Consider the following 13,562-nt stretch of genomic DNA (forward strand, 5'->3'; position numbering starts at 1 on the left):
GGCTTCCGTCTGAAAACTCTTAAAGCTGATGAACACTTTCAGCAAAGTGGAAGGATACAAAATAAATATACAAAAAACAACAGCCTTCCTATATATCAGTGACAACCATACTGAGAAAAAAAATCATGTAAACAACCTCATTAACAATAGCCTCAATATATAAGATAAAATACCTTAGAATAACCCTAAACAATTATGTGAAACTCGTCTATAATGAAAACTTTGCAGCGCTGAAGAAGGAAACTGAAGGAGACGCTGTAAGATGAAAAGACGTGTCCTGCTCGTGGACTGGAAGAGTCACGTTGTGAAAACAGCTACCAAAATCAAGCTACAGACTCAGTGTAATCCCAGCCAAAGTTCCAGTGACGGTCTTCACAGAATCAGAAAAATCAGTCTTAACAGTCACATCAAAGCACAAACATTACCAGATAGTCAAAGCATCCTTAGCAAAACTAATGCTTCTGGAGGAGTTGGCATACTCAACTTCAGGTTACACTGCAGAGCCATCGTAGTAAGGCTGGCAGGGTACTGACACAAAAGCAGAATGGAGGTTAATGCAATAGAGTAGATGCCAGGCACAAGGTCCCCTCTCTACATACACAATATGGCCATCTGTCTTCTGACAAAACACGTCATCTTCGATACATGGTGCTGGGGACACTGAGTTACCATGTGTAGTGGACAGAAACTGAATCTTTATCACTCACCCTGCACAAAACTCAACTCCAAATGAAGAACCTCAGTGTAACACCTGAAATTCAGACACTACTAGAGGAAAAAGTAGGGAATACAAGCCAGGAGGTGGTGGCACACATCTTTAATCTCAGCACTCGGAGGGCAGAGGCAGGTGGATCACTGTGTTCGAGGCCAGCCTGTTCTACAAAATGAGTCCAGGACAGCCAGGGTTACACAGAGAAACCCTGTCTTGAAAAATAAAATAAAATAAAAAATAAAAAGAGTTGGGAATACAGTTTAAGCTATAGCCACAGGTAAAAATGTTCTGAATGAGATCCTAATCATTCATAAAATAAGGTCAATAACTGACAGGTGAGAATTCCTGAAGTTAAACTGTTTCTATATTCATTTACATTTCCCTAATGGCTAAGAATGTTGGACACCTTTTTCTTAGCCATTTTTATTTCCTCTTTTGAAAACTCTGTTTAGATCTATACCCTTTTTCTTAGTTGGGTCACTTGGTTTCCTGACTGTTTTTAATCCTCTGTCAGACTTATGGCCGGCAAAGATTCTCTCCTGGCTGGAATATAGACACGCCTTTAATCCCTAGAGACAGAGGCAAGCAGATCAGAGTTCAAGGCCAGCTGGCATGCAGCAAGTTTCAGGTAAAGAAAAGCTTGGGTCCAGACGTGGTGGTGCACGCCTTTAATCTCAGCACTCGGGAGGCAGAGGCAGGTGATCGCTGTGAGTTCAAGGCCAGCCTGGTCTACAAAGTGAGTCCAGGGCAGCCAAGGTTAACACAGAGAAACCCTGTCTCAAAAAATGGGGGGAAAAAAGGAGGAAGAGACGGAGTACTATGAAACAGTCTTTTGGATATGATGTGGCTATTGCTCTCACGAACTAATAGCAGCTGGGTTGCATGCACAATCCAAAAGCCAGTCAGGATTCCAATACAAAAGGAGCAAGAGTTCACAAGGCTTCTGCACACCTAGCTTAGGAGCTACTGTGGGTAATGGCATCTAGGGGACGAACAATCATTTGCTTCTAAGGTGAGGCAGTCGGTAGGCTGCCTATGCTCCAGAGGCAACACTAGTTGGATTCCATGTATTTTTTTTAAGAGGAGAGGGATGATGACATAAAGCTAGGAGGGAACTGTGTTGGGAGGGAGTGCTTAAAGAGTGAAAAGTTATACACACACACACACACACACACACACACACACACACACACACATATATATATATATATCAGATGCTTACAGTCCCAGCACTCAGGAGGCAGAACCAGGAGAACGGCTGGTCTGAGCGAGGGTTCATCAGGCAGTTGTTCTCCGAGCCCTTCTGTCTACCGGAAAGAGCACTGACGCTACCTAGAAGTTTGTTCGTGTTCTCATATTCTTTTTTTCATTAGCTTCATTGCAGAAGAGTATACTAACAAATGGAACCTGCAAAGCTCTCTGGTATGACTTAATTAAAAAATGCATCTCTCACTGGTATATTTCAGAGAACAACAAACAAGGTTTCCTATTTTAAAAATACAGACATCAGACTTATGAAATGCTGCTCTGGGGCTGGAGAGGTGAGGAAGCAGTTAGCAGAACTTGCTCTTCTTCTGGAAGACCCAGATTCAGTTTCCAGCACCTACATGGAGCAGCTCACAACTGTCTGTGACTCCAACTCCAGGGGATCTGATGCCCTGTTCTGGCCTCCTGGGTTCCTACACACAAGTATTATTTCCCTATAGAGGCATACACACAGTCACACACACACACACACACACACACACACAAATAATAAGTAAATAAATAGGAGAAATATGGATCTACACAGTCAAACTGAGGTAGAAAAGGCTCAGTTACTCACGATGCCCCTGAGTTCATGATGCAGCTCTTTGCTCCACAGAAACACTCTCTCCCGTCATCATGGTTCATTCCAAGGTTATGTCCCAACTCGTGAGCAACAATAGATGCAAATGTCTCCACGGTGATTTGCCCAAACTGAAAAAATACAGGAAAGTGCAATTAGAAAGTGTTTTCTTGGGCAGGTTACTTTTTTGTCCAAGGCAATGTATCCACTACAAGGCTGACTTCATGTTGACCCAGCAGCATCCGTGTCAGCCTTTACGCGTTTGTTCACTCATAGGAACCTGGAATGACTCATGCACTGATAATCCAGCACCGGCAGATCATGCCCTATAGCTTATGAAAAAAACAAGCTGAGTTCTTTGAAATGGAGCCTGTTGCATCGTTCATAAAAAAATAATAATAATATCCTGGCTAATTTTGTTGTCGTTTTGACACACCTGGAAAGAAGGGCACTTCAACTGAAGAACTGCCTGGATCAGACATATCTTCAATGTATTTCTTTCTACTGACAAATGTCATTGGATCTCAGAGGGCCAAGCCCACTGTGGGCAGGTCCCACCCCTTAGCAGGTGGTCCTGGGCTGCATAAGAAAGCTATCCAAACATAAGCCAGAGAACAGGTACACATCATTCCTGTGTAGTTGCTGCTTCAAGCTCCTGCTCTGAGCTCTTGACCTGACATCCCTAAGTGATGCAAATATATGCCAAATATATTTGTTGAACCATAAGCCAAATAAACCCTTTCCACCTCTAAGTTCATTTTTGTCATGGTGTTTATCACAGAAACATAAAAGAAAACTGGAATAGATTAACATATAATAAATATTAAAAACTTGACCTAGTCTCTAGGAAAGAACACAGCTGCTACTCTTGCTGTGTCCTTCACAATGTACAAATACTGCTGTAAGGATCTGGGGAAGGAGTACAAAGTCAACAAGTGGTGGAGATGGTCCTAATGCCTATATCCAAAATTGCACGTAAGGAACAACATACCACATTAATCCCACCTGCGTGGCTCCGTGAACATACTGTTCCTACAAATGCCATTCCTGCAGTCCCACCAAAGCCTTTCTTCCTAAATGAAAATGCAAAATTATAAAATGTACTTGGAGGAAAGAGAAACTTATTGGTCCTATTTATTTAGGTAATCTTAACCACATTGACAAAACCTATAGACACTGGAAGAAAAGTGACAAAGATAAATAGCATTTTATCTAGTGAGCATGAAGTTAGTATTACAAATATAATCTTTTAAAATTTTTCATATACATGATGCCTTTATGTACACCAGCCAAGATTGGGTATTTTCTTGGTGTTAATTACCTTCTGGTTAAAAATATTTCTAAAAATGTATTATATTTATTCATTCAACAAATGTTGTTGAGGAGAGCAGCACAATAAATATATTCACAAGGGATTTCCTTCAAATTTGTAAAAAGAAATAAGCCCAGAATTTTACACCTAACTAAGTAGTCAAAGATAGTTAAAAAACCTAAAAAAGCAAAACTCAGAGCTCAAATTGAGATGGCCTTTAAACTCTATGCTGATTATGTGAAAATGTTTTCAGCAAGAAACCAATTTTTTTTCCTTTCCATATAATCTTTCACAAAAAAATAACTGTAAAATATGCTGTAACAAAGCAAAGAAAGCAGAAAGACATGGGGTGAAGACAAGGATGAGTCAGACACAAATGCTTCTACACATAAGAGAATACACCACTGCAACAAAAGTAGCCAAAGTCATTTTTCTGATCATTTCACTCATATCGTTTTTTTAAAGCTACTTACAAAATCAACTGAGCACTGTCATGTCGCCGACGTGGTATGAGAAACTTCTCCCGCCACTGTACGAAGTTGCCCAACACATCGCCAGCACCTCCAATTATATTGATCGGGTTTCTATCTGTCCAAATTTCTAGTCCAACTAGCACGATTCGAATGTTTAACATGATATACATCTAAAGAGAAAACAGAAATACTAAGAATGTAAGAAGAAACGGGGGTGGTGACTAGAACAGGGTGTCAAGTTCACGCTGGCCTTGAATTTTCGGTGCTGCTAAGGATGACCTTGAACTCCTGACCTTCTGCTTCATCACCGAGTCCTAGGATTATAGATGTATGGTACCACACCCAGTGGGGGGGGAAATATTTATGAAGGAACGTAACCAATATAATTAAAAACAGAATTGCCTCCCCCAGAACGAAAATCTAAACTTCACCCACAAGGACAAAGAACTAAGATTCAAGCTACGTTTAATTCCCACTGTAAAACCTGACAAACACAGGAAGTTAAAAGTTTTAAGTAAGTTTCATTATAAAACTTTCCTTATTTGTAGTCTACTTATCACACTGCAGTGATCTGGATCTTGAATGTTGCTACTGGCCCATGTGATAAAGGGTTTTTTATTTTCCTGTCTCAGAGTGACACTACAGAAAGATGATGGAACCTTTAAACTTTGGAGACACACAGCAGCATTATTAAAAATACTATTCTTAGAGCCAGCTGCGGTGGCACACACCTGTAATCCCAGCACTCCAAGGAGGCAGAGGCAAGCGGATCTCTGTGAGTTCGAGGCCCTCTCGAACTCTACACTCTACAAAGTGAGTCCAAGACAGCCAAGGCTACACAGAGAAACCCTGTCTCGAAAAACCAAGGGAAAAAAAAACCAACCTATTCTTTCAATTAAGAAAAGCAAAAGTGCTTTAATAAACATCAGAGCCCCTTCCCCACCCTCCCCACCTGACCCCCCACTCCCTGTCTACTCTGAAGATAAGACAGATGCTGATATGAAATCTCCTGGTCTTTTCAGAGTCTTCCTACATTTGTTTTCCTTTTAAACAATATTTTAAAAGTTACAGAACAAATATTTATCCATCTGATGGCCAGAGCTCTGAGACTGTGGGAGGGCAGCACAGAGAAAGAAAACAACTTACACTATCCAGGTAGTTTGCTAAGCGAATCATCTCTTCTCTCACAGCAGTCTGGTTTCTTCCCATCATGTCATACTGAAAAGACGTAAGAAGAAAACCATGATCACAGAGCAACGAAACAGGAAAGATGCATGTAATCCCTACACTGAAAAGTCCAAGGACTTCTTCTGAACCAAAGATGGGGGCATCTAGACATTTACCAGCATTTGAAATGGATGAGTTTCAGTGTGGTATTCTGAATTAGAAATGTCTCCCGTAGTCTGGGGCATTTGAACACTTGGTCCTCAGACAAAAGCACTGTTTGGGGAGGTTGGGAGGTGGGGACTTTCTGGAGGAAGTATGTCACTGGGGACTAGCTTTGTAAGTAAAATCCTTCCCCTCCCACCACTTCCAGTTTGCTCTGTTTGCTCTCCTGGTTAAGATGTGAGCTCTCAGCCCTTAACTTCAGCCACCATGCCTGCCACCTGCTACCATGCTGTCCCCACCAACATGGATCTAACCCTCAGAAACCATAAACCAAAATAGAATCCTTGTTCTGTAAGTTGCCTTGGTCAGGGTGCTTTATCATAGAAACAATGTAATTAATATACTAAGGGACATGCTTAAGTGATAAATAAAAAATAATAATAATAAGGCACAATAATACAGAGATGCGTTGAAGTCCTAGTTTTCTTCAAATGCATGTAAGTTTAGAACAAAATTTCTTCTTAATGTTATTTTCACCGATTTTAATGCAAAGTACTCTGAAGGTATACTCCTAAACAGAATGCTTAGAAAAAAGAAAGAAAAACTAGTAGATGTCCTAATCTTTTATTTCTCAGACTAATGATACCAACAGTAAACTATTTCTAGCCCCTACTCTAAAGTAACAATGAGAGATTAGTCCAGAGCTCAAAAGTTATATGTGGTTAGAAAATAGAGATATATAGAAATTTGACTATGTTAAACCAAATATTTTATGCGCCTTTCTCTTATAGCTGGCTAAATTAGCATGTCTATTTTAATGTTATTTTACACAACCTACTTGCTAACAAAAAGAAAATCTTACAGAGCTTGTGACTTCACTCCATGACAAAGGTCTTAACAACAGAATCTGCGGTTGTATCTGCTCAGCAAGATCCTGCATTTAACAGAGCTTGGCGGAAATGGAGCCACTTTTATCCTGAACCATTTTTCTATATGAACATAACCCGTCTATCTGGAGGGAATAATAGAAAAAAATACTTTCAGTCTCTACTTGTGCCACTCGTCCAAAACATTCCACACGATTTTCCTGGCGCGGCTGGAGCTAGCTGGGTTCACACCGGCTCACCTTCCCTTGCGTGGCCTTCTACCACCAGTGCAGCTCTCACTAACCAGGCCTTCTACCAACCTACATACAATACGGGAGGGACTCTTGAAACCAGGAAAAATGATCTTCAAAATGTTCTCTACGACTTATAGGAAAAGGCCTGCTGATCAAATAGTTCCTATAAATAGTAAAAGTCACCCAGAACATTTCCAATAATCTATATGCTACATTATTTAGGAGCCACATAGGAAACTGATGATCCTGTAGTAGCTGAAAAGAATGCAGTAGAACAAATAGCTCAGTCTTTAAGAACAAATATAGAAAGTGCCCTGGTGTTGTCCTGTACCCTGAAAACATAAGTGCTTCTTCTAAGGCATGCCAGGACCCAGACCTGGTCTCTAGAGCGAGGAACACATCCTCTGGAGCATCACAAACTAAAGCAACCTCATGTGGCTGCATCCAACTGCCCCGGTTTATAGCCACAGCCTGTTAAGAAATCTGAGAAGCTCTCAAGACCTGAGTGACTAAGTGCCAAATACAGCCTAAGACAGCCACTACAAAGAACAGGGGTACGCTGTCCCATTCAGGGTTACAGAAGAAGCTAAGGGGGCATGAGTGCACACCCATGATTCCAGCACTCAGGAGACTCGGGCAGGAAGATTAGGAGCTCAAGACATAGCAGGACCCTGTCAAGCAACCAATCAACCAATCAATCAATCAATCAACCAATAAATGTGCTATTTTTGTTTTGAAATTACCCCTTAAGTCAAGGTAACTATTTACCATGTTTTGGATTTCCTTCATAAGTTACTTCTCAACTGCTTTTTCATGAAAAGGGAAAAAAGCAATTCCTACCCTTTCCTTGTCTACAACGATGAACAGCTCCACGTAGCGGGTCTGCGGGAGCACAGCTCTTCTTCTCTGTAAAAACACAAGCAGAAGTTTGTTACGGGACCAGACACCTTCTGTATGCGTAATGATCAGACCTAATCTACCCATTGATTTCACATCTGTAAAACACTATCGGTTGTTTCACTTAGGATACCTATGTCAACAAAACAAAAAGTGTTAGCTGTTATTTGTATTAACAAGAGAAAAGCTGTAAAGATAAAATGGGTTATCCATGTCTTTGAAGCAGTAGAATTGCTGGGGGTTTTTTTTAAACTAAAACACATAGATATACACCTTTTAATGGAAACTTGACTACAATGCTAATACAGAAAGAAAGACACCTGCTGAAACCCGAGAGAAGAGGATGGAGCAGGGTCACCGGTGTGAAAACACGGCCTAGTTATCTCCTTTTTATAGAAATACATACAAAACAGGTTGAGCAAACACTTAACAGCTCAGTTAACGAGTATGGGGCAGAAAAGGTGATGAAGTAATTTCATGGTCAGGTGTCAGCTGATTTAAAATATGCCTTACGCCAGTACACGCCTCTTAATCTCAAAAAAACAAAACTGCCTTGTCCAGCATGGGGCACCGTGTCACTCGTGGAGGAAGAGGAGCACTGTAGCTGGGTGAAGCTCACCCTGGAAGCCATAGCTGCCTAAGAGCCCCACACCCTGAGCTATCCAGCTCACCCTCCTCAAGAAGCCTCAAAAGCAGGGCCCTGAGTATCCTTGAATGCTATCCAAAGTATAATTTTCTTTTTTGTTTGTTTGTTTGTTTGTTGTTTCTCAAGACAAGGTTTCTCTGTGTAGCCTTGGCTGCCCTGGGCTCACTTTGTAGACCAGGCTAGGCTCAAACTCACAGTGATCCAACTGTCTCTGCCTCCCCTAGAGCAAGGTATAATTATCTTAAATCCAAATATATACCTCTCCCTCCCCCTCTACCCTGCCTTCTCTCCTTCCCTCCCCCAGCCCTCTCTTTCTCTCGAACCTAGAGCTTGAAGCATCTAAGTAGAGCGCCCCCTGCTGTCCGAGCCAGAGGGCAATGTCTACACAGAGACACTTAATAGGATTTCACTGCTTCAGATTCGAGCTCTCCTCTCGGTCTCCAGAAGCACATGCTGCTCCCCTTCTCATAGCCTGGTTCTGATGAATACATGGCATAGAGCTGGGGAAAGACAGCAATCCCCGCTTTAGTGCCTGAGCCCCGAGAATGCTATGCTCCTTACCCGCAGCAGCTGAGTCACACTCGGATGCTCTTCCTCCTCACCCTCTGTGGCTCCCTTCTCTGCATCCCTGTTAGAAACTCCACATCTCAGCGGTTCTTGCTGCACATCATCCATGGGGTAAAAGATGTGTTCAAAGTGAGAGCTATTGTACAGAGGTTCAATCCCAAAGCTGGCGTTCTCAAAATGCAGCAATCCTCTAGAAGGTGTGTGACACAAACCATTGTCAAGATACATGAAAAGGATCAGAAACTCAATGTAAGTCCCAGTTTCTAAGAAAGAAGCTACAGCACATGAGAAAGAAAAACCACACAGGCTTTAGCATCCAGCCAACGTGAATGTCAACTTTGACCCTCCACTTACTTAGCTCCAACATGAGCAGCTGACAGGGAAGGCGGGCACCTGGTACCCGGCACCAGGATTTTACCCCACAATATGTTTTCTGCTTGCCCAGAGACTCTCAGCAGGCCATTTATCCTTTGCCTTGGTATACAATCTACATAGAATCGTTCTCATTACATTATTTAATGTGCATAAGATACTGAGACTGCGGCCTGGCACATAGCAACCATTTAGTAAGAGCTGTTTCTCGAGTGAGGACAGTGGGAGACATCATTTATAGCTGATTTGAGATGAAACGCAGTATCTCTTAGTTCAACAGATCATGCAGTCAACAAACCAGGACAGCTCCACAGCCTACAACATCACTATAACTTCAACTGGTATGTGACAAGGACTTCTTTAAACCTTGTTCGCTTATCTGAATATGACAATAATAAGACCTTTTTCTGTCACTGTGAGACTTGCATGAAATAATACAGGAGAAAATTTTACAAAGTGCTCTAGGAATTTAAAATGCATTTTGTTTCAAATAGCAAATTTTTTGTAATCTCAAAAAAAAAAAAAGAAAGAAAAGAAAAGAAAAAAGAAATCCCATTGAGCATTTCAAATGAGCAATTACTAAGATTTTTCTAAACAAATATTCCAAGAATATCTGAAGCCTGGGTGGAAAGATCTTTAGTAATCTCAGAGGAGAATTCAACTTTGTTAAACACCAAATGATTCAACTTGGAATGCAGAGGAGAGGTAAAGACAGAAAGTTAGAAAGAAAACAGGCGATGCCTCACCTGAGTCCGAAGCAGGCGCTGACGGCAACCGCTGAATTGTGCATGCCCTCCACGTGGCCTCGATAGTGACAGTGACTCTAAAGGGAAAATGCACAAGCTCTTCAACTACTGCTGCGCTGCTCAAAGCCATCACGAAGACACTGCAAAGCTAACCAAATTCCTGGGCTTGATAACCTGGGAAATAGCACTGCCGTGCTCCGAGCTATCTGAAGACAGTCGGCTACTACCCAACAAGTACACAAACGTCAGGCAAGTTCCAAAGGTATCAGCTACAAACAGTCCCGCCCGCAGACCTTTCAACCCAGAAACAGTGGCATCTAACATCTGAAGTTACCGTGGGCCCAGAAAAGCCAACAGACAGTTGCTGTGTAAGGACCTTGGTGGGGGCTGAGAAGGCCCCAAAGGGAGGAGGCCATTCTGCATAGGAGATGGCTATCACAGCTGGTAGGTTTCTTTTCCCCCAAAGGCACATTAGCTATACTAACATATATTTAGCCATCTCATACAGTTTAAGTACCTTTTCCCTTAATTTGGGGCAAGAAATTAACTAGCTAGAAATGCAAACGTCAGTATCACTCAACAAGAGCAAACTCCTGAGCACCATGAAAAGTTATCACCTGTAAGTAAGACAGCCCCAAAGCATATTAGAAAAGTCACGGCACGGGAATCCCTACCCTACCAGACATGACAATGCATACCAGGCCTGGTGAGTAAACAGGATGGCACCGGCACTGACATCCGGGCCAACAAGCAAGTCTCTCAACAGACCAAAGTACATATAGGGCTTCACCTCCAAGTGTATCTGAGCACACAGGGCCAAGATGCACTTTTAATAGTAAATCCACTGAACAACACATGGAGAAGAGTAAAACTCGTATCATTAATAGACAAATTCTCATGCATCAAAAAATCAAAATATAGAAACTGAAAGCATATAAAATGTTGAAGAAATGTGAATAAATGGATGAAGAGGAAAAACTTCCTGTTTATTATTCAAAACGTAGACGCACCACATATGGTGGTACAGCACAGTAATCCCTCTGGAGACTGAGGCAGGAGGAACTAGAGGTCACGCCAACCTGGGCTACACAGACTCTGTAATAATAATAAAAAGACTAGGTGCAATGACAGAAAAAGACTAAAAACCTTTATTACATTAAAAAAAAATGTAAGCTTCTATATGAAAAGATACAAATGTAAGGCCCTCAAAAATGGCCAGAAGGAAATATTTGTAAGTTACATAACAAAGGGTCACTCTCCATTCATATAAAGAGCTCTTAGATCAGCAGTTCTCAGCCTGCGGGTTGCCACCCCTTCCGGGGCCAAATAACCCTTTTACGGGGTCATGTATCAGATATTCTGCATAGCAGATAGTTACATTACTATTCATAACAGCAATTATGAAGCAGCAATGAAATAATTTTATGGTTGAGTCACCACAACCAGGGGAGCTGTATTAAAGGGTTGCAGCATTGGGAAGGTTGAGGACCACTGCCTCAAATACTAAGTAGAAAACTGGACAAAGGACAGAAGGTATACAGATGCTCATGCATGCATGGAAACAAAGACTCCCCGAATCTACACCAATACCCACAGAGAGAACACCATCACGTGATGACCGTCTTAGTAACAATGATTTGGAGCAAATGCTGAATACTGGAACTGGCAAACGAAAACCTGAGTGTGGAGGGATTGACATAACTTGTCAGGTAAACTGTACAGGTAAAAATAGTAACTGTTTTCAGCAGGAACTTTCCAGAGGAGAAACCCAGAGGCAAATCCTTAAGCAATTACTGACCCTGTTAACAATTAAGCAGCAGGACTCTGGGTGGAATATGTCACTGATAAGACACACTGCAGACCAGCAAAGCTGGCCAAGACCAACAGGTGACCCTGGAGTCTACAACCTGATGACACATGTTTAATAACTTGCCTTTATGAAGGCTTTCCACAGCACTCAATTTAGTTCTGCTGTAGTTACCCTAGCTGTGGCCAGACCTGCCAAGACCCAATACCTTCAGGATTACTAAAATCTCATTAGCTGGAGATGCATGCGATGAAAACCTGCTGTCTGTCAACACACTTAGGCAGACTCGTCGCACACCCTCGCTCTCTATTCCATCCCACAGAGGAACATAAACAAACTGTCATCTGTCCCAAGGCCAAGCGGACTTTGTCCCAGGTCACTGCGTGCTCCCCAAGACTGTACAGTTCTCCCAAGCATTGTTTCCCACTCCATGGTGTTCCCCGGCTCTCCCACGCCTAGAGAACGCACACACGGTATGCGAGCTTCCAGAGCATGTGAGCTAGCTGTAACCACAGTGATTTCCTTCCGTACTGTGGTCGTCCCCCTTTCATGTGTTAATAAATCTGTATTTGTTTTCTCCTGTTTAATCTCTGTCAGTTCATTCCAGCAAACTTTCAAAGAACGGAAAGTTTCCCTTCATCAGCATAGTTCTCGAAAACTCAACAAATCACACTTGTAAGTTTACAGAAATGATAAACTGCAAGGCTACTGGAAAGAAACGACTGGTGTGTGCCACATGAAAGCACACCAACTGAGGGAGCCCAGCCCAGAAAACAGCTTTATAAACTGCTTCAATCTTAAGAAGTAGAATCGAGAGGAAAACATTTAAAATTTGTAATTGTACATGTTAATTAATTGCATATTGTGGACACTGGCATGTCATTATGATATGGGACAATCTAGCCACATGCAAAGAAATGGGGGTATCAAAGTTTTACTTTGTATTTCAAATCAATAGAAACACTTTCATTTACCTGAACAATATAAAATAACCAAGAAATAATTGAAATACTCCATGTTCATACCTGATATTTTTCAAACATCTATCAAAATACTACCATCCTATGAAACTTAAATCATTTTAGTTTCTTTATAATTAAAATCTATTGCTGCACTCTTAAGCAGATAGTATTTCAGTAATAAATAGTTATATTTATTTACAAATTGCCAGACTATTCTTATAAACACTCCTCAAGTATTAATTTATCAAACATTCCAGTAACTCCAGGACGTCATAACTGCTATCCTCATGTTAAAGTGAAGACATCGAGTACAAACAGGTCGATACAACTTCACCAAACAATAAACACAGAGCCAGAATTCAAGCTTAAACAGTGTCTGTATGGGAACGGAATTCTATAAAAAATAAGAGCTCGAGTGGCATTGACTGCGGTCTCTGGCTTGTTACCATAGCAGTCTCTGGATGGATGAAAAGATAGATTTATCTTTTATCTGGTATATTTAATCTGTAAATTTAATCTCTTCTACAAGCTTCCTATTAAACAATGTGCACATACTCCCTAAGATAAAGGAAGCAGATAGTGGACTTGAAATAGACAGGGTAAAGTCAGCATTTCCTTATGTCTCGTACACTAAAGACTTTGCTGCCTGTTCCCTTGAAGAATGCCCACAAAAGTGCATTACTGACAGACATAATCCCAGCTAGGAAGGCAGCGCCAAGTTCAAGTGCAATGACACAGTCAATGGGAATAAAGAGTGCTCATTAAAACTACTGCAAAAGGAGAAAAATGTA

General features: G+C 41.5%; 1 protein-coding gene across 1 annotated transcript in view; it reads right to left on the reverse strand.

Annotated features, from left to right (window-relative positions):
* Adam9 (ADAM metallopeptidase domain 9) overlaps positions 1-13,562 on the reverse strand; it is a 68,310-nt gene that overhangs the window by 41,179 nt on the left and 13,569 nt on the right. The window contains exons 5-11 of the mRNA XM_051170031.1: positions 10,003-10,079; positions 8,879-9,074; positions 7,615-7,680; positions 5,472-5,543; positions 4,326-4,495; positions 3,532-3,613; positions 2,538-2,671 (exon numbers count right to left, since the gene is read on the reverse strand). Coding sequence (XP_051025988.1) covers positions 2,538-2,671; positions 3,532-3,613; positions 4,326-4,495; positions 5,472-5,543; positions 7,615-7,680; positions 8,879-9,074; positions 10,003-10,079 — 797 coding nt within the window. The remainder of the gene's footprint in view (positions 1-2,537; positions 2,672-3,531; positions 3,614-4,325; positions 4,496-5,471; positions 5,544-7,614; positions 7,681-8,878; positions 9,075-10,002; positions 10,080-13,562) is intronic.

This window comes from Acomys russatus, chromosome 27, assembly GCF_903995435.1.
Source record: "Acomys russatus chromosome 27, mAcoRus1.1, whole genome shotgun sequence".
Classification (NCBI taxonomy): Eukaryota; Metazoa; Chordata; class Mammalia; order Rodentia; family Muridae; genus Acomys; species Acomys russatus.